At 42.7% G+C, this 21,415-nt stretch overlaps 1 protein-coding gene across 1 annotated transcript in view; it reads left to right on the top strand.

Annotated features, from left to right (window-relative positions):
- LOC133995660 (unconventional myosin-Vb-like) overlaps positions 1–20,990 on the top strand; it is a 43,932-nt gene extending 22,942 nt beyond the window's left edge. The window contains exons 17-26 of the mRNA XM_062435137.1: positions 3,236–3,322; positions 3,855–3,966; positions 4,289–4,500; positions 4,848–5,004; positions 5,577–5,816; positions 6,211–6,444; positions 7,669–7,762; positions 20,449–20,498; positions 20,684–20,692; positions 20,868–20,990. Of these exons, the coding sequence (XP_062291121.1) occupies positions 3,236–3,322; positions 3,855–3,966; positions 4,289–4,500; positions 4,848–5,004; positions 5,577–5,816; positions 6,211–6,444; positions 7,669–7,762; positions 20,449–20,498; positions 20,684–20,692; positions 20,868–20,990 (1,318 nt within the window). The remainder of the gene's footprint in view (positions 1–3,235; positions 3,323–3,854; positions 3,967–4,288; positions 4,501–4,847; positions 5,005–5,576; positions 5,817–6,210; positions 6,445–7,668; positions 7,763–20,448; positions 20,499–20,683; positions 20,693–20,867) is intronic.
- Positions 20,991–21,415: the final 425 nt, after the last annotated feature.

Here is a 21,415-nt window from a genome sequence, read left to right as displayed (position 1 = left end):
TCTATCAGCACCCAGAGGACACGCTGTAGTCTATCAGCACCCAGAGGACACGCTGTAGTCTGTCTGTCAGCACCCAGAAGACACGCTGTAGTCTGTCAGCACCCAGAGGACACGCTGTAGTCTGTCAGCACCCAGAGGACACGCTGTAGTCTGTCAGCACCCAGAGGACACGCTGTAGTCTGTCTATCAGCACCCAGAGGACACGCTGTAGTCTATCAGCACCCAGAGGACACGCTGTAGTCTATCAGCACCCAGAGGACACGCTGTAGTCTATCAGCACCCAGAGGACACGCTGTAGTCTGTCAGCACCCAGAGGACACGCTGTAGTCTATCAGCACCCAGAGGACACGCTGTAGTCTGTCAGCACCCAGAGGACACGCTGTAGTCTGTCTATCAGCACCCAGAGGACACGCTGTAGTCTATCAGCACCCAGAGGACACGCTGTAGTCTATCAGCACCCAGAGGACACGCTGTAGTCTATCAGCACCCAGAGGACACGCTGTAGTCTATCAGCACCCAGAGGACACGCTGTAGTCTATCAGCACCCAGAGGACACGCTGTAGTCTGTCAGCACCCAGAGGACACGCTGTAGTCTGTCAGCACCCAGAGGACACGCTGTAGTCTATCAGCACCCAGAGGACACGTTGTAGTCTATCAGCACCCAGAGGACACGCTGTAGTCTATCAGCACCCAGAGGACACGCTGTAGTCTGTCTGTCAGCACCCAGAGGACACGCTGTAGTCTATCAGCACCCAGAGGACACGCTGTAGTCTGTCTATCAGCACCCAGAGGACACGCTGTAGTCTGTCAGCACCCAGAGGACACGCTGTAGTCTGTCTGTCAGCACCCAGAGGACACGCTGTAGTCTATCAGCACCCAGAGGACACGCTGTAGTCTGTCTATCAGCACCCAGAGGACACGCTGTAGTCTGTCAGCACCCAGAGGACACGCTGTAGTCTGTCTATCAGCACCCAGAGGACACGCTGTAGTCTATCAGCACCCAGAGGACACGCTGTAGTCTGTCTGTCAGCACCCAGAGGACACGCTGTAGTCTATCAGCACCCAGAGGACACGCTGTAGTCTGTCAGCACCCAGAGGACACGCTGTAGTCTGTCAGCACCCAGAGGACACGCTGTAGTCTGTCAGCACCCAGAGGACACGCTGTAGTCTGTCAGCACCCAGAGGACACGCTGTAGTCTGTCTATCAGCACCCAGAGGACACGCTGTAGTCTATCAGCACCCAGAGGACACGCTGTAGTCTATCAGCACCCAGAGGACACGCTGTAGTCTGTCAGCACCCAGAGGACACGCTGTAGTCTGTCTATCAGCACCCAGAGGACACGCTGTAGTCTGTCAGCACCCAGAGGACACGCTGTAGTCTGTCAGCACCCAGAGGACACGCTGTAGTCTATCAGCACCCAGAGGACACGCTGTAGTCTATCAGCACCCAGAGGACACGCTGTAGTCTGTCAGCACCCAGAGGACACGCTGTAGTCTGTCAGCACCCAGAGGACACGCTGTAGTCTGTCTATCAGCACCCAGAGGACACGCTGTAGTCTGTCAGCACCCAGAGGACACGCTGTAGTCTGTCAGCACCCAGAGGACACGCTGTAGTCTATCAGCACCCAGAGGACACGCTGTAGTCTATCAGCACCCAGAGGACACGCTGTAGTCTGTCAGCACCCAGAGGACACGCTGTAGTCTATCAGCACCCAGAGGACACGCTGTAGTCTGTCAGCACCCAGAGGACACGCTGTAGTCTGTCTGTCAGCACCCAGAGGACACGCTGTAGTCTATCTATCAGCACCCAGAGGACACGTTGTAGTCTGTCTATCAGCACCCAGAGGACACGCTGTAGTCTATCAGCACCCAGAGGACACGCTGTAGTCTATCAGCACCCAGAGGACACGCTGTAGTCTGTCAGCACCCAGAGGACACGCTGTAGTCTGTCTATCAGCACCCAGAGGACACGCTGTAGTCTGTCAGCACCCAGAGGACACGCTGTAGTCTGTCAGCACCCAGAGGACACGCTGTAGTCTATCAGCACCCAGAGGACACGCTGTAGTCTATCAGCACCCAGAGGACACGCTGTAGTCTATCAGCACCCAGAGGACACGCTGTAGTCTATCAGCACCCAGAGGACACGCTGTAGTCTATCAGCACCCAGAGGACACGCTGTAGTCTGTCAGCACCCAGAGGACACGCTGTAGTCTGTCAGCACCCAGAGGACACGCTGTAGTCTGTCTATCAGCACCCAGAGGACACGCTGTAGTCTGTCAGCACCCAGAGGACACGCTGTAGTCTGTCAGCACCCAGAGGACACGCTGTAGTCTATCAGCACCCAGAGGACACGCTGTAGTCTATCAGCACCCAGAGGACACGCTGTAGTCTGTCAGCACCCAGAGGACACGCTGTAGTCTATCAGCACCCAGAGGACACGCTGTAGTCTATCAGCACCCAGAGGACACGCTGTAGTCTATCAGCACCCAGAGGACACGCTGTAGTCTATCAGCACCCAGAGGACACGCTGTAGTCTGTCAGCACCCAGAGGACACGCTGTAGTCTATCAGCACCCAGAGGACACGCTGTAGTCTGTCAGCACCCAGAGGACACGCTGTAGTCTGTCTGTCAGCACCCAGAGGACACGCTGTAGTCTATCAGCACCCAGAGGACACGCTGTAGTCTGTCAGCACCCAGAGGACACGCTGTAGTCTGTCAGCACCCAGAGGACACGCTGTAGTCTATCAGCACCCAGAGGACACGCTGTAGTCTATCAGCACCCAGAGGACACGCTGTAGTCTATCAGCACCCAGAGGACACGCTGTAGTCTATCAGCACCCAGAGGACACGCTGTAGTCTATCAGCACCCAGAGGACACGCTGTAGTCTATCAGCACCCAGAGGACACGCTGTAGTCTATCAGCACCCAGAGGACACGCTGTAGTCTGTCTATCAGCACCCAGAGGACACGCTGTAGTCTATCAGCACCCAGAGGACACGCTGTAGTCTATCAGCACCCAGAGGACACGCTGTAGTCTATCAGCACCCAGAGGACACGCTGTAGTCTATCAGCACCCAGAGGACACGCTGTAGTCTATCAGCACCCAGAGGACACGCTGTAGTCTCAGTGAGGGTGCAGACTCTGAGTCATGCCGAAGAAGAAGAGGTACAACAGGAAGTCTCCTCTGAATGTTAGAAGGGGACGTTTGATTTTAACAGTCTGATGATGTTTGCAGGTTTGACTCCAGCCGGGCGGTGCAGCAGCTCAGAGCCTGTGGAGTCCTGGAGACGATCCGCATCAGTGCTGCTGGATACCCGTCCAGGTCAGTGCATCATAGTACTACTGATAGTACTGATAGTACTACTACTACTACTGATAGTACTACTACTAGTACTACTACTACTACTGATAGTACTACTACTACTACTGATCATAATACTACTCATACTGCTCGTCGTATTACCAAATGAAACTTTATCTCAGACCTAATGAAAGCCTGTGAGGATGAAGATCTCCTCACATCCAGTCATCCTCAATTCAATTCAATTGGATGAGGATGAGGGTGATGAGGGTGAAGATGATGAGGGTGAGGAAGATGAGGGTGAGGATGATAAACCAAAACACTGACTATGGAAACTAAAATATACATAACACAGTCTGCTCCTCTTCATCAGTTAGAGGGTTAAACACAGTCTGCTCCTCTTCATCAGTTAGAGGGTTAAACATAGTCTGCTCCTCTTCATCAGTTAGAGGGTTAAACACAGTCTGCTCCTCTTCATCAGTTAGGGGGTTAAACACAGTCTGCTCCTCTTCATCAGTTAGAGGGTTAAACACAGTCTGCTCCTCTTCATCAGGTGGACGTATCCAGACTTCTTCAGCAGGTATCGAGTCCTGATGAAGAAATCTGACGTAACGTCTTCAGATAAGAAGCAAGTCTGCAGAAACCTGCTGGAGACTGTGGTGAAGGTCTGCTCCTCTTCATCATTACTCCTCTTCATCATTAAACCTGCTCCTCTTCATCATTACTCCTCTCCATCATTACTCCACTTCATCATTAATCATGCCCCTCTTCATCTTTAACCCTGCTCCTCTTCATCTTTAACCCTGCTCCTCTTCATCTTTAAACCTGCTCCTCTTCATCATTAAACCTGCTCCTCTTCATCAATAAACCTGCTCCTCTTCATCGTTAAACCTTCTCCTCTTCATCATTACTCCTCTTCATCATTAAACCTGCTCCTCTTCATCATTAACCCTGCTCCTCTTCATCATTAACCCTGTCTCGTTTCAGGAACCGGACATGTTCCAGTTCGGTAAGACGAAGATCTTCTTCCGGGCCGGTCAGGTTGCGTATCTGGAGAAACTCCGAGCTGATAAGTTTCGAGCCGCTTGCATTAAAATCCAGAAGACAGTGAGAGGATGGCTGCAGAGAGTCCGCTACACTAAGATACGCAGGTCTGCCGTCATTCTGCAGAGATACGGCCGAGGATACCTGGCTAGGAGGTAGGTCACATGATGTCTCTGAGGTCACGTGACGTCTGATGTCACATGACGTCTGTGATGTCACATGACGTCTGATGTCACATGACGTCTGATGTCACATGACGTCTGATGTCACATGACGTCTGTGATGTCACATGACGTCTGATGTCACATGACGTCTGTGATGTCACATGACGTCTGATGTCACATGACGTCTGATGTCACATGACATCTGATGTCACATGACGTCTCTGATGTCACATGACGTGTGATGTCACATGACGTGTGATGTCACATGACGTCTGATGTCACATGACGTCTCTGATGTCACATGACGTCTCTGATGTCACATGACGTGTCTCCTGCAGGTTTGCAGAGCAGCTGCGTCTGAGTCGAGCCGCTCTCATCTGTCAGAAACAGTTCCGCATGGTGAGAGAGAGACGAAGCTTCCTGAAGGTGAGAAGCGCCGTGGTGACGATCCAGGCCTTCAGCCGGGGGATGTTCACCCGCCGCATCTACCACCAGGTACACACACGCACACACACACACACACACACACACACACACACACACACCACGCACACACACACATACAAACACACACACACTGAGAGATCTACCACCAGGTACACACACATACACACACACACACAAACACACACACACTGAGAGGTCTACCACCAGGTACACACACACACACACACACACACACACACACACACACACACACACACACACACTGAGAGATCTACCACCAGGTACACACACTTTTTTATAAAATACATATTTTTTTAATTGAAAACACAAAGTTGTGCGAGAAGTGAAACATTAGTTTTATAAAAAAGAAGCAGAAATATTGTTTTTCATTCCTGAAGAGAAATAAACCTTTTATATGTGTGACTGTGTGTGAGTGTGTGTGTGTGAAAGTGTGACTGTGTGTGAGAATGAAATTGAGTGAGTGAGTCTATGTATGTGTGTGTGTGTGTGTGTGTCAGCTCCTCAGTCAGCTGATCAGATGTTGGGGGGGGGGGGTTGATTTGAGACGAAGTGTTTGTCATTATCTGCAGAATGTGATCATGTGACTTTCCTGTGAGCAGTTCCTGCTTCACCACCGGGCCATGATCATCCAGAAGTGTGTGCGCGGCTGGTTGCAGAGGAGGAAGTTCAGACGGGCGCGCGACGCCGCCGTCACCCTGCAGTGCGCCTACAGACGGGTGCTCGCTAAGAGACGACTCAAACAGATGAAGATAGAAGCTCGCTCTGCTGAACACCTGAAGAAACTCAACACGGGCATGGAGAACAAGATCGTCCAGCTGCAGAGGAAGATGGACGAGCAGGTACACAAGTACACACTAAATACTGCCAAGTACACACTACATACTACAAAGTACACACTAAATACTGCCAAGTACACACTAAATACTACAAGTACACACTAAATACTACCAAGTACACACTAAATACTACCAAGTACACACTAAATACTGCCAATTACTCAGGAATACTAGTAATAGTAGTATCAGTAATGATGTGCCAGTATGAGCGTGCTGATTGGCTGGCCTGTGTTGATGTTCTAGTATGAGCGTGCTGATTGGCTGGCCTGTGTTGATGTTCTAGTATGAGCGTGCTGATTGGCTGGCCTGTGTTGATGTTCCAGTATGAGCGTGCTGATTGGCTGGCCTGTGTTGATGTTCTAGTATGAGCATGCTGATTGGCTGGCCTGTGTTTCAGAGTAAAGATCTCAGAAGTCAGAACGATCAGCTGATGGTGACTAACAGCGGTCTGGGCTCAGAAGTGACCAAGCTGCAGAAACAGCTGGAACATCTGCGCAGTCAGCAGGATGAAGGGCAGCTGGCGTCGCTGCAGGAGGAGCTGCAGAGGCTGCGGGAGGAGCTGCAGGAGGCGCATGCTCTCAGGAAGAAGCTGCAGGAGGAGCACAGCACTGAGAAGCTGCGTCTGCATGAGGTGAATTAAAGGAGCAGTTCACACTTTAACCAACAGTCAGGAGCCAATATGAGCTTTACAGAGATTCCTCTTGTTTATACTGAACATTAAGAGATGTCTTCAAGATGCACGTACATGATTACACTAAATAAACTTTAATTGTGCTTCCAGTGTTCAGTGATGGAGGAGAGTATCACAGTGTTTCCACACAGTCATTTAAAGTAGATGATCAGCTTCTATTGAGCTTCATCAGTCGGAGTTAGTCATATCAAGTGATATCTGACACATTTACTGAGTGGAGACTACATGGAGGAGGAGTACTTTATGTAGTAGTAATAGTACTTTATGTAGTAGAAGTAGTACTTTATGTAGTAGTAGTAGTAGTATCAGTCTTTTTAGCATCAGATTCCCTCTTAGTGTTTCCTGTTGAGCTGTGGTGGAAGTATAGTAACACAAAGACTTTGGTACTAAAAACACTGTAACGCTGAAACATAGAAGATGAAGATTTGACTCATTCTGACGACTGAAGCTTCATATTAGCTTCAGATCAACTTTTAAATCCATGTTTCCACAGAAGGAGGACTGTGGGTTTAGTCCTCCATCACTTCCATTGTAAACATTATGAAGGGATCTTCTAATGGTCAGTATGAACAGGAGGAATCATTACAGTAAACATGATGAAGGGATCTTCTAATGGTCAGTATGAACAGGAGGAATCATTACAGTAAACATGATGAAGGGATCTTCTAATGGTCAGTATGAACAGGAGGAATCATTACAGTAAACATGATGAAGGGATCTTCTAATGGTCAGTATGAACAGGAGGAATCATTACAGTAAACATGATGAAGGGATCTTCTAATGGTCAGTATGAACAGGAGGAATCATTACAGTAAACATGATGAAGGGATCTTCTAATGGTCAGTATGAACAGGAGGAATCATTACAGTAAACATGATGAAGGGATCTTCTAATGGTCAGTATGAACAGGAGGAATCATTACAGTAAACATGATGAAGGGATCTTCTAATGGTCAGTATGAACAGGAGGAATCATTACACAAACATAACAGATATCAGCTGGTCTGTCAGGAAGATGAAGGACTGAAACATTTACAATGTTTATTTTTACACCTCATTTATTTACTGTATTAATGTTATGGATTAATATGATCAGAATATGTTTAACTCTCAGACACACAGATGGTGTTAGTATGTAATCAACAGTGTGATGGATGTGTTTCAGAGAGTGGAGGAACTGGAGACGGAAAACTCTCTGCTGAAGACGGAGAAGGACACGATGAACCAGAAGATCCTGCAGCAGTCAAAGAGCATCGAAGGTGATCAGTTTTAATAATAATAATAATAATAACTTTATCTGTATAATGTCTTTCATATAATAAATTCGGGTCTAAGTGCTTCACATAAAAAGAGCATAGAGCAATGTTAAACAAAAGAACAGAAAACAAAGAGGAAAGACATAAAACATAAATGTAATAAAAGATGGAAAATAACAATAAAAATAGTCCTTAGTGGTTTTAACCAAACAGAGTCAGCAGAGAAGCAACATCTGATACCTAAAAAACTCATCAGTCCCTGAACGCACCACTGTGTACTACAGACAGGAAATAAAACATAAATATATATAAATATAGACGATATAGTACAAACAGCTGCTATATTGGTCAGTGACAATAAGTGTTGGTAAGATGATGAATTAATAAATCAGTTAAACTAGATTTAAAAGCAGCATCAGGTTTGTTAAAATGTACATTTAGTATTTTTGTTGGTTTTATTGGAGATAAATTCAGACTTAACTCAGCGGCTCTGCAGCAAGACATCATGGACGTCCGAGTTACGCCCAGTTCAATATAATCAATATATTTAAAAAAGATCAATAAGAGAAAACTGGATCAATGTGTAATTAAGGTTTTATTGTTTGAATAATTGTTTTATAAATGGATGAATACAGAAAAAGACCTTAAACAGATCTTAAAAACTAGTTTTAAACAGCATCTTTTATTAGTCAGTATGAACAAGAGGAACGTGGGTCAGTAACTAATAAGTGTTGGTAAGATGATGAATTCATAAATCATTAAACTAGTTTTAAAAGCAGCATCAGGTTTGTTACAATGTACATTTAGTATTTTTGTTGGTTTTATATCATTTGAAATGACATTTGCACCATTTTTTACCAAAAGTAAGACTGAATGCTCCTGAAAATGTCAAATGGTGTAACCACAAAAGAATGATAGATATTACATATTTTATCACCTACAGTGTATTTAAGTGGACTTATACTAATAATGACTTCATTTAAAGTAAAGTGAGTAAAGTGTGCAGATGTTCTGTTAGTTGTTTGTAGCTTTTGATGTGTTTAAACAGCTGGTTTAAAACTCTAATTTCACTTTGTGATTAATAATCTATCAGTCTGTTAATCTATATCACAGTTTCTCATTAATAGAAGAAGCTTTTCGTCTCAAACTGTCCGACTCTGCAGAAACAGGAGCATCAACCTGCTGCAGAGTTCAGATGATCTCAGGTGTAAAACGTGAGCTGATTGGCTCATGTGATCAGAGCTGAGGACAAAGAGCTGAAACTTTGGCTGCTGAGCAGAGTGCTGATGTGTTTCCTCCCTGACAGTAAGTGTTTTCTGTTTGTTTCAGTAATACTAATGAGAGGTAACATCTGAATCTATCCCTCAAATGTCTGAACAGGGAGAAAGCATGAACTGTTGCTGTTGGCAGCGCGCTCGGACCCGCCATAACACGCTGTTAGTGCTGTTTCTGCTGCGGCGTTTGATGGCAGCGGGGAATTTATGTGGCAGTGGATCTATCTGACGGAGCGGCCCATCTGCCCCGAGCTGCCTCCGCTGGCAGCGACGCCAAAACGCTGCAGATTGCTAATGTGGCATTAAACAATAAATGGATGAAACGCTGTTCCTTCACTAATTTCTTCAAGCCGTCAGAGTCAGCAGCTGCACAACTCTGGATTTTACTCTCTGCTGTTTTTATCTCTATAAACTGCTCACTGAGTTTATATTCATACACAGTCAGAGCAACTTTATATGTTTACAGTGATGGAAAGTACTTTACTGTAGTACAGTTTGAGGTACTAGTACTTTACTGTAGTACAGTTTGAGGTACTTGTACTTTACTGCAGTACAGTTTGAGGTACTTGTACTTTACTGCAGTACAGTTAGAGGTACTTGTACTTTACTGCAGTACAGTTTTGAGGTACTAGTACTTTACTGCAGTACAGTTAGAGGTACTTGTACTTTACTGCAGTACAGTTTGAGGTACTTGTACTTTACTGCAGTACAGTTAGAGGTACTTGTAGTTTACTGCAGTACAGTTTGAGGTACTTGTACTTTACTGTAGTACAGTTAGAGGTACTTGTAGTTTACTGTAGTACAGTCTGAGGTACTTGTACTTTACTGCAGTACAGTTTGAGGTACTTGTACTTTACTGCAGTACAGTTAGAGGTACTTGTACTTTACTGTAGTACAGTTTGAGGTACTTGTACTTTACTGCAGTACAGTTAGAGGTACTTGTAGTTTACTGTAGTACAGTTTGAGGTACTTGTACTTTACTGTAGTACAGTTTGAGGTACTTGTACTTTACTGTAGTACAGTTAGAGGTACTAGTACTTTACTGTAGTACAGTTAGAGGTACTTGTTCTTTACTGTAGTACAGTTTGAGGTACTTGTACTTTACTGCAGTACAGTTAGAGGTACTTGTAGTTTACTGTAGTACAGTTTGAGGTACTTGTACTTTACTGTAGTACAGTTTGAGGTACTTGTACTTTACTGTAGTACAGTTAGAGGTACTTGTACTTTACTGTAGTACAGTTTGAGGTACTAGTACTTTACTGCAGTACAGTTTGAGGTACTTGTACTTTACTGTAGTATTTCCATGTGATGCTACTTTCTACATCTCAGAGGGAAATATTGTACTTTCTACTCCACTACATTTATTTGACAGCTTTAGTTACTTTTCAGATGAAGATGATAAATAAACATAAAGTATTTGACACAATGGATAATATAACACGCTTTATAAATACAACACATTGTTAAACATGAAACCACCCTGTCTCTACTCGTGTTTATTATGGAACTGTTTGTTTTTTAATGTCATTTTTTTTTAGTCTTTCATGTTTGTATGTTGTGTGTGAGCCTCTAACCTAACCTATCCCTTCTGTCATTATGTGATAGAGAATCGTGTTTGTTGAATCTTGAGTTTAAACCAACATGAAGAGTAACAGTGATATGATAGTTTTGTCGCATCTCTCACCTCTAACGTTAATCTAACACATGTGATGAGAAAAGGTTAGAAGATTCTTCCTGGTGCCTTTAAGCAAAAACAAAAGAAAAGCCAACTTTCTGTCCCCCCCGCTCTGCTCATATTCTTCACACAGTCCCTGAAGGATACGGATCCTTCCCGCTCTGTGACTGTTAGTGTGATGATGAGGAACTGAAGTGAAACTAAAGAACAAACTACAGAAACACTGGCTCTGTGAAATCAAAGGTCTCTCTGTGTTTGTAGAAGCTCACTGACATTTGTTCTTGTTTCTGTGACCCTCCACCTGTGTTTTCATAAAATCTGCAAACATGTGTGTTCACGTCACACTCCAGCATCTCCCCCTCTCTCTCGCCCTCTCTTTCTCTCTCTCTCTGTCTCTCTCTGTCTCTCTCTCTCTCTTTCTCTCTGTCTCTTGCTCTCTCTCTTTCTCTGTCTCTCTCTCTGTCTCTCTCTCTGTGTCTCTCTCTGTCTCTCTCTCTCTCTGTCTCTCTGTCTCTCTCTCTGTCTCTCTCTCTTTCTCTGTCTCTCGCTCTCTCTGTCTCTCTGTCTCTCTCTCTGTCTCTCTCTCTTTCTCTGTGTCTCTCTCTGTCTCTCTCTCTCTCTCTTTCTCTTTCTCTCTTTCTCTCTTTCTCTCTCTCTCTCTCTCTATCTCTCTCTCTGTCTCTCGCTCTCTCTGTCTCTCTCTCTCTCTGTCTCTCTCTCTTTCTCTCTCTCTCTCTTTCTCTCTGTCTCTCACTCTCTCTCTCTCTCTCTCTCTCTCTCTCTCTATCTCTCTCTCTCTCTCTCTCTCTCTCTCTCTCTCTCTCTCTCCAGGATCGGCCTGCAGACCTCGGCTCAGGATGAACAACGCCGGTGGATGAAAGAGATATTCTGGCCGCCGCACACGACGCAGCAAAAATAAACGCCTCGCAGCGAGCTAACGTCAGACTGGCGAGGAGCGGAGGCGTAGCTCGCTGCCCAGTGTGTGGAGAGAAAACAGCCTCCTCCACAGGAAGCCCCCGCCGCCCACATCTTCAACCCCAAACCACTGTTTCTTTTTCCTGCTGACCATCCAGAGTCTTACTCATGTTTGGTTAGAGAAGCTTTTGATGACAGCGAGCGTCGTTGCTCTCCAAAATCAGCACATCATTCCTTCATAATGTGTCATCAAACAGTTATAGGTCAGCCAATCAGAGGCCAGGATCACTTTTAAAGTGATTATATGTCTGATAGTTTAATAATTATTCAATAAAACTAATATCAATAACTCCACAGTGTGATCTGTCAGTGTGGAAGCAAGTATTATAAGTGATGTAGTAAAAGTACTACAGTATTATGAGTGATGTAGTATGCAGTATTACAGTAAAAGTACTGCAGTATTACAGTAAAAGTACTGCAGTATTATGAGCGATGTAGTATGCAGTATTACAGTAAAAGTACTGCAGTATTATGAGCGATGTAGTATGCAGTATTACAGTAAAAGTACTGCAGTATTATAGTGATGTAGTATGCAGTATTACAGTAAAAGTACTGCAGTATTATAGTGATGTAGTATGCAGTATTACAGTAAAAGTACTGCAGTATTATAGTGATGTAGTATGCAGTATTACAGTAAAAGTACTGCAGTATTATAGTGATGTAGTATGCAGTATTACAGTAAAAGTACTGCAGTATTATAGTGATGTAGTATGCAGTATTACAGTAAAAGTACTGCAGTATTATAGCGATGTAGTATGCAGTATTACAGTAAAAGTACTGCAGTATTATAGTGATGTAGTATGCAGTATTACAGTAAAGTAGTGGTTTGGTCCTCTGACTGATATATTATTATTATGACATCATTAGATTATTAATAGTGAAGCATCAGTGTTAGAGCAGCATGTTACTGTTGTAGCTGCTGGAGGTGGAGCTAGTTTACACTACTTTATATACAGTTAGCTAGTTTAGTCCAGTGGTTCCCAACCTAGGGGTGGGGCCCCTCCAAAGGGTCAGCAGATAAATGTGAGATCATTGGATACTTATGTACTAGAGTAAAGTATAATACTTCGGTACTGCAGTAAATGTACTTCTGAGTACTTGAGTCCTGCTGCTGGATGGGGCGGGGGGGGGGGGGGGGGGGGGGGGCTGACCTGTTGAAGTGTCTTTGAGTTCTCCTTGTTTCGGTGTCGGCAGGTCAAAGGTCAGAGTCTACTCTGCCTAATTACAGCTGGCTGAGCGTTTTTCGGCTGCCGCAGCAGTTCGTTGGTTCCTGATGGGAGAAGCGTGGCAGCGGTTCAAAGTCCTGTTATGGAAATCTTTAATATTTAATACATCGATTAACATTAACAGCTGAGGCAGAACTGTTTCAACAGTTCCATTATTATTTGATCTCTCTCCATAGAGCGATGATGGGTGGCATAATGAAAGGTGGATCTCTATTTCAACCTTGAAGGGGTTGGGCAAAGTGCCAGTAATGAAGACGTATTAAAGCTTAATGTAGCTTAATGTAGCAGGTGTCATATATATAATGTACAGAAGCTCTTTCTAAAGCATTATATTCATCGCTACTACCTTAAAAGCCACTAAATCTTCTGGGCTAAGTTAGTCTGGCTATGATACTCCTCCAATTAATCAATAGAAAAATTGTTAACACACCTTAACTGGGATCCATTAGAGTGTCCCTGGGTAATAAATGTTCCCGTGGTGCTCTGGGGGGGGGGAGTGGGGGGGCAAACTGCCTGCTGCACTCAGGTTAATGGGCAAAGTTGAGAGAAGTGACCACTAAATCTGCAAGGACACCACATTCACACTGAGGCTGGAACGGCGAGCCAATAAGAGCTCAGCGCCAATCAATCGCCATGGTGAGGGGGGGGGGAGAGCTGCTGTGATGGATCGACCCTCCCAAACCCCCTTCGACCCCCCCTCAGGAGGGAATTACAACATGTTGCTGAACATATGTATAAAACTTCTTTATATATCAGAGTCAATAAGGTTTATGTCCATGTGGTTTAGTTTAAATTTAAAGGGTTAAAATGTGAAAATAAACGTATGAATAACTTGCACACATTCTTTTTTTGTGGACCCAGCATCAAATTTCTGCTTTTAATCCATTTAGAGAGAATATATTAGAGGATTATGGCAAAAATGTCTAAGTGGTGTAACCATAAAAACTTTGTACCAAATAATTCAACTTGCTTAAAAACAGTAAATTGTCAATAAAACACCATATCAACTAGTTTGGCATGATCTTACATTATAACTTTTATATTAAATAAAGCTAATGGAATACAATTGTTCTAAATATTACATTTACTCTGGTTACCATGGAGATCAGGAAACATTTACATTCTTTTGTGGTTACACCATTTGACATTTTCAGGAGCATTCAGTCTTACTTTTGGTAAAAAATGGTGCAAATGTCATTTCAAATGATATAAAACCAACAAAATACTAAATGTACATTTTAACAAACCTGATGCTGCTTTTAAATACAGTTCAGTGTTCACACAAATCAAGAACTGAGGTTTTCTTTTATGGATACAAGAGAAATAATAGTTTTTTTAATCTAAAACCTCGAATATTTTACACATTGAACACAGTGAAATCTGAGCTGGGAAATAGTTTATAGTTCCAGTTTAGAAGTTAGAAAACCAGTTCAAGCCACTGATAGAAAAACACATGTTGTTGTATTTTGTTCATACAAACAGCGTAACAACAGAAGCTGAGTGTGATTTAATCCTAATTAACAGGATATTACTGTAACTTTACTCTGGTACTTCAGGTTCTGGTGAGGTTCCAGTTAAATTTCCCACTGGGAACTGGGAAATTCAGACTTCTGAGTTCAACTGAAATGCACCAAGAGATTACAACCTCAACAGTGTTTAATCATTTTCCAGCAGATTAACCAGTTTCACTCCTCTGCATCCTCCCCATCTTTCATTTTAAACCTTTTTTCATTAATCTATTATATTGTTATTCAATCCCAGAATTTTCTCAACGTTTTTTTCCCACTTCAACTTCCAAATCCATAATAACTAATATCAGCTCAGCCAATAATCTGCATGTCAGGGACCAGAAAGGCTCCAGAACACCAGTCAATATAATAAATATAATAAACATAAAGTAGAATTATCACCTTCTTGACAATGTTAACAGAAAGAGGAGAGGAAGCTCTAGCAATAAGGCAAAGTGCTTTATGGAAGACATGAAGAGGTTTAGTCATTAGGAGTAAAATAAAATAGAAAAGTTTAAATTTAAAAAGGATTAAAGAAAATACAGAGCAGTGAGAGAAATACAAACATTTAATTAAACTAAAGGTCAACAGAGATGTGAAGCTTCAGCACACAGAGGCTTTTCTCCTTTAAAAGCTGCTAACATTTATATATTGATGTAACTTTATCTTCATCCGACCTCCTGAAAGTCGTAACCCTGCAGCTCGTCCTCCTCGGCTTCTCACGGAGGCGATTGTAAAGGAATCTGCTGTGAACTCTGCGTGCTGCCATTATTCTTATTATGGTTATTACAGCGGGATGAGTCAGCGTCGATGCATCACGGCGTAAAAAGGCCCCGAGGACGGCGGCGTGACGGCCGGCAGAGAGCTCCACTCTCAGCTGTCCCACAATTACATCGGGAGGAAAAGTGTATGTGACAAGAGCTAATTAAGTCACATCATGGCTGCTAAAACCTGACGGGAGGAAGAGGGAAAACGCCCGAGGTAATTGCATTTACTTCATGGTGTAATGTGCACCATCATAACTGCTAATTCAATTGTACAATCATTCTGCCAACTCCTGGCCATTAAGCGCACATTTAATTGCTTCCATAAAGCTTTTAATATGCAGCGCACAGAGCTGGGAGGACGTGACACCGGCCCCTCGCCATCCAGCCAACATGCAGATGTCCAGCCCCCCCCTGCCTCCAGCCCCCCCTCCCCTCCACCGTCACCACGGAGACGCTGGCCCTGCCTGGACCGACCGTCCCCGCCTCCAATACATCATTATTAGATGAGTGTTTAGGGCCCGTTTCATGGCTGGATGGATTGATATCAGCTGTAATTTGGAGGTCTGACACGACTTTCTATTGTCACACACACACACACACACACACACACACACACACACACACACACACACACACACACACACACACAGGCCTTATCTTGTTTATCTGTGCAGCCCCCCTTTAACAATAAGGCAAAGTGCTTTATGGAAGATATAAAGAGACGTTTACAGGAGGACACATGTTTAGTCATTAGGAGTAAAAATAAAAACAGAACGTGTTAAACAGGATTAAAGAAAACAAACAGAGCAGTGAGACGAACATAAACATACATTCCTCTAATGTTTAATTAAATAAAAGGAGAACAAAGATTTGAAGCTTCGATTTAAAGGAGAACACATGAATGAATCTGCTTCTTCCTGTTTGGTTTTCAGTCAGCGTCTCTGGTCTGTTTTATTTTAGACTTTAATATCTAAACCACAGGATGAACGCTACTGACTGCAGGGATCCTAGAGCTCAACTAACCAACAGTCCAGTAATGATGATATTTCAGTACAATAACTCTGCACATGAAGAGCTTTTCTGTGTTAATGACAGATGTGACTCTTTAACTCCTTAAACTAAACATGTAACCTGCAGGGGGAGAACATAGACTGTATATAAGAAATGGACGTAACATCCGTGTTGTCACCCATTGGTTTGTGGACTGCTGCTCGGAGGCCAATAGTATCGGATCTGAGCAGCGCCATCTTGAAAATTTCAGGTGCATGCTGGGGAAATAAAAACAGGGATTCTACTTATATGGGCATCAGGAGGAGCATGAGGCGCCCTCCTGAACCTGTGAACCAATCAACCTGTCAATCACCACGTAGCCACGCCCTAATGCATACCCTGCTTTATTGTCACATATAAAATCAGGGAGGCCAAAATGTCCCAAATGAACATCATACTGCATTGAAGAAGGCTTTAAACTAGCGATTGAGACCATAAACACATTTTGAAAACGTTTACTGAGGTTAGAAATCAAGTGAGAAGTTGGTGAATTCTCCATTGACTTGTATAGAGACGGAAGTCCTTTTGACACCAAAACGGTCGCCCCCTGGTGGCCTTTTGATAGAATGCAGTTTTAAATTACTTCCTCGTTGGCCTCATTTCAGAGGACTGGAGCTCCCAGCCTGGTGGAGACGCAGTAAGTCATCACATCTCAGCCTCTAGAGGGCGCTGTTGTTAAAAAGTGTTGCTACTGAAATTGAAGTGAGATGATATTTTATTCTAAAATAAACTACTTTACATTGAGGTGAGAGGAACGTTTAGTGTTTTAACAATCGTTAGTTAAAAGTATGAAGAGAGAGCGACAGTTTAACTTCAACATGTGGTTGGTAGCTTCTAGTTGAAGATGTTTGTCACATGTTTATATAAACATATGATGTGATCTTTGTTTTTAGAGTAAAATTAACAGGAAACAAGGTCCAGACTGCTCCAGATGTCGTATTCTAATATGAGGATAAATAATATATTTGTCCTGTTTATGTTCTGTTGGTGCAGAAGTGTGTTCGGTTGGTGTGTTTCAGTGAGATTGACTACATTTGATTCTTCCCCAGTAAAATAAGAAAGAAGTCGGCACGCTGCAGCTCCCAATGCAGGTAGGATTTAATAACACAGGTGAGGTTTGGAGCCTCGAAGTCCTTCCCCTGTGTGAGAAGCTTCTGCTGCTGTTACAGATTTAGTTATTTGGTCCAGCGCCTCCCTTTTTATTCCAGATGTGCTACACAACCTTCCCATTAAAATATTAAAATACCACAGAGACAACCAGCCTCATAGTGAGAGACTACCAACCACACGATGGGGACGGCTGTCACATATTAGACGGTTTAGTTTATCAGTTTAATCAGAGTAAAACCTCCGTTCCTAGCTGACACTTCATCACACATTAAAAGGGAATCTGTTCAGGGTCCAGTTTATGAGGAATTCAAAGCAAAGTTCTCCTCTATAGATTTTGGGCAATTGATGTTATGACTAAATTAAAAATCTTGCTTTATAAGAACATCGGGGCTTTAAGCTTTAAGTGCTGATCCATCTATTTAGTGTAAAAAATGAGCAATTTCAACAACATTATGTCAGTTTTTTTCAGATTATTTTGCACAATATCGTGTTATATTCTACAAGAACTTAATGAAACCATGAAAGGAAATCCTCGTAACTACTAATAAAGCTATTTATAACACAATGTGTATCACCTTTACAAAAATATAACTAATAACTAAGTATTCTTTAAATATTTTCATTTTTGTGCATTTTGAGCCAAAAGTCGTCAAATTTTGTGTTTGTGCTTTAAGCTTCTTGCTGCTGAACCATCTATTTACTGTAAAAAATGAGCAATTTCAACAACATTATGTCAGTTTTTTCTGATTATGTTGCACAATTGACGTTATGACGAAATTAAAAATCTTGCTTTATAAGAGCATCCAGCCGTGCTTTAAGCTTCCTGCTGCTCCGACTTTAAGTGCTGATCCTCTGATTGCTCTGATTTCTTCTTCGTCTGCGTTTAAAGCTTTTTATGGCGGTGAGCTGAGCGGTGTGAGGCGAGCTGCTGGAGGCCTCACACACAGAGAGAGAGAGACGTGTTGTGATAAGCAGACGTGCTCTGACAGCGAGGAGGAGGAGGCGGGTCTGATAACATCCTGACAGGCACAGACATATATAACAGGCCAACAAAGCCTCGAGCAGACAGACCATCAATACTCGCACATGTACACCATCATTACTGTCCGACCGAACAAAAGCCGCGTGTCAATAGCGCCGGCGTTACAGAGCAAGTCTCTCAAATTAAAATCTTGTATCAAACCGCATCTGATGGCAACAACTATTTAGTCGCCATATTTTACGGCCCGAGCCAATGAAAAGTAATAAGAGTCGTATTTAATGTATCTGCTGCTGCCAGCTGCCGGGCCACACAGGCTCTTAATAGGAGCTGTCCATCAGTGTCAGCGGCCAACAAGAGGCCGGCTGTAATAAACACGAGGGGGGAAGATAACGGCGGCCGCCTGCTGCTGCTGTTCACTTCCTGCTCAACACGACGTTTGTCATCTGAGTTCGTGACGCTACGAATTTGTCACGTGGACGATTTATCTCCTTATATCTTTATTTCTTCAACCATTAATCCTTCTTCATATCTGCAGAAATATGAGAAAACACGCCTGCTCAACAAACTTAATATTCATCAGGTGTTTTTATTTAAATTACAATTCAATATCAGCATCAAGTAAAGATACTATTTCCTTCAGTTCAAATGTGCAATATACATATAGTACATTTATATATTATACTTATATACACATACAGTAAGAGTCACTGATGTTTTAGTGTCCATGTGGTTTAGTTTAAATTTAAAGGGTTAAAATGTGAAAATAAACGTATGAATAACTTCACACATTCTTTTTTTGTGGGCCCAGCATCAAATTTCTGCTTTTAATCCATTTAGAGAGAATATATTAGAGGATTATGGCTAAAATGTCTAAGTGGTGTAACCATAAAAACTTTGTACCAAATAATTCAACTTGCTTAAAAACACTAAATTCTCAATAAAACACCATATCAACTAGTGTGGTATGATCTTACATTATAACTTTATATTAAATAAAGGTAATGGAATACAATTGTTCTAAATATTACATCTACTCTGGGGAAGTTATTCTCTCTTTGTGTATTTTGTTAGTTTTACTTCCTGTGTTTAGTTCCTGCCTTAGTTGATTGCCTCATGTGTTTCACCTGTCTTATTTCACTCACCTGTGACCTGTTTAGTTATTACCTCATCATGTCTATGTAGGTTTGGTTTCAGTTCAGTCTTTGTCCGAGTCTCTGTGTTGTTTCGTGTTCTTCTGTTGAGTTTCTCCTGTGTGGTTAAAGTTTGTGTTGTTCTAGACTCTGCTTGCAGTGTTTGCTTTTGGGTCCACCTGCTCTGCAAACCGTGACATCATTATTAGTGTAAGTCCACTTAAATACACTGTAGGTGATAATGATGTAATATTTATCATTCTTTTGTGGTTACACCATTTGACATTTTCAGGAGCATTCAGTCTTACTTTTGGTAACAAATGGTGCAAATGTCATTTCAAATGATATAAAACCAACAAAAATACTAAATGTACATTTTAACAAACCTGATCCTTTAAAAAGTGTTACTAATATTTTGCTCATGTCATGTATTTGTAAATGAGATAATATAATAAGTTTTTATGGTTAGACCACTTAGACATTTTTGCCATAATCCTCTAATATATTCTCTCAAAATGGATTAAAAGCAGAAATTTGATGCTGGGTCCACAAAAAAAGAATGTGTGCAAGTTATTCATACGTTTATTTTCACATTTTAACCCTTTAAACTTAAACTAAACCACATGGACACTAATATAAACCTCATTGACCCAGATACAGCAGAATTATCACCTTTCTGATAATAGAAACACAAGATAGATAAAATTCATGGCAGAGATGCTTTATCGGACTGTAGAGGTTCGTCTCTGTAATAGAGAGTTAAATCAGTTTGGAGTCATTTTTTAATGTTAATTTTAATTTTAATGACAGGTTGTTTTCATGTTGTTTCTGTATTTCTGTCACGCTGCTGAACTCTTAAATAAATCCATCTATAATACATCCGGCTCGTGTTGGGTCATGTGTAGTGTGTGTGTGTGTGTGTATATGTGCTGTATTTGAATGTGTGTTTGTGTACTCTACATGTGTTCCCATGCATGTGTCTCCTCTCCCAGAATACACTGCAGCGCCTCGCCTCTCCTTCATTAGAGGACAGCAGTGTTGGGTAATAACACGCTGCAGTTTTAATCTTTATAAAAACCTTCACCCGGCTCCCCCGTCCCACAGGAGGGAGATTAAATGCTTCCTCACATTAGTAATGTCAGCACAAAATGATTATCTTTTCTGAATAATTTATTCCTCAGCCTGCCGTAATTTTCTTATCTCTCCCTTTTTGCCTCTTTTACTCAGCTGGAGACGGTAAATGGCTGTTAGTCTCCAGAAAACCTATGGATCGCCGTTTCCATCAATCAATTAAAAAACACTTACCTCACACTCAACATGATTTATATCTTGTTAATAGAATTGTCTCACTATATCCCTATATTATTATAGCCTTAATTCCATTAGCTATTTGCTTAATGCTTTTTTTAAGGCTGACCTCCAGGAGCAGCGAGATGGAGGGAGGATTAGTCCAATATTGGCCAGAAAGCAGAGCCTCTTTCTGGGAATGTTGGAGGTCAGAGCGGGCCGGAGGACTCGGGACGCCGGCTCCTGATTGGCTGTTGTAAATCCTAAAGACCTCATCCTTTTCATTATTCTCCCCCCCTTTTTTTTTTTTACTGCTGTGGCATTCAATTATACGACCCTCTTTGTGAATCTCCCATCAGTGACCTCTTTAAATGGAGCAAAGGTTTTTGGTCTGAGCTCACATGTGGACTTTATTTGTGTGTGTAGGTGAGCTGAGGTGAACATCACAATCAGATTCAAGCTGGATCTCTGAGGTTTTTTTACTTCCTTTTTTTTAACTGTATTGGTAAAATAATGTCAGAAACCAGGGCTGACTCAGAGACATGACAAAGACAGAAAATAGACGTAACATGAGACAGTTAGATGGTGTAAAGCAGGATGTTACAACATGAGGTATGTTGTAGGTAGTGTGCGATAATACTAATTAAAGCTGCAACCAGTGATGAACAGGAC

This window comes from Scomber scombrus, chromosome 15, assembly GCF_963691925.1.
Source record: "Scomber scombrus chromosome 15, fScoSco1.1, whole genome shotgun sequence".
NCBI lineage: Eukaryota > Metazoa > Chordata > Actinopteri > Scombriformes > Scombridae > Scomber > Scomber scombrus.
This window is presented reverse-complemented; position numbering and strand designations above follow the sequence as displayed.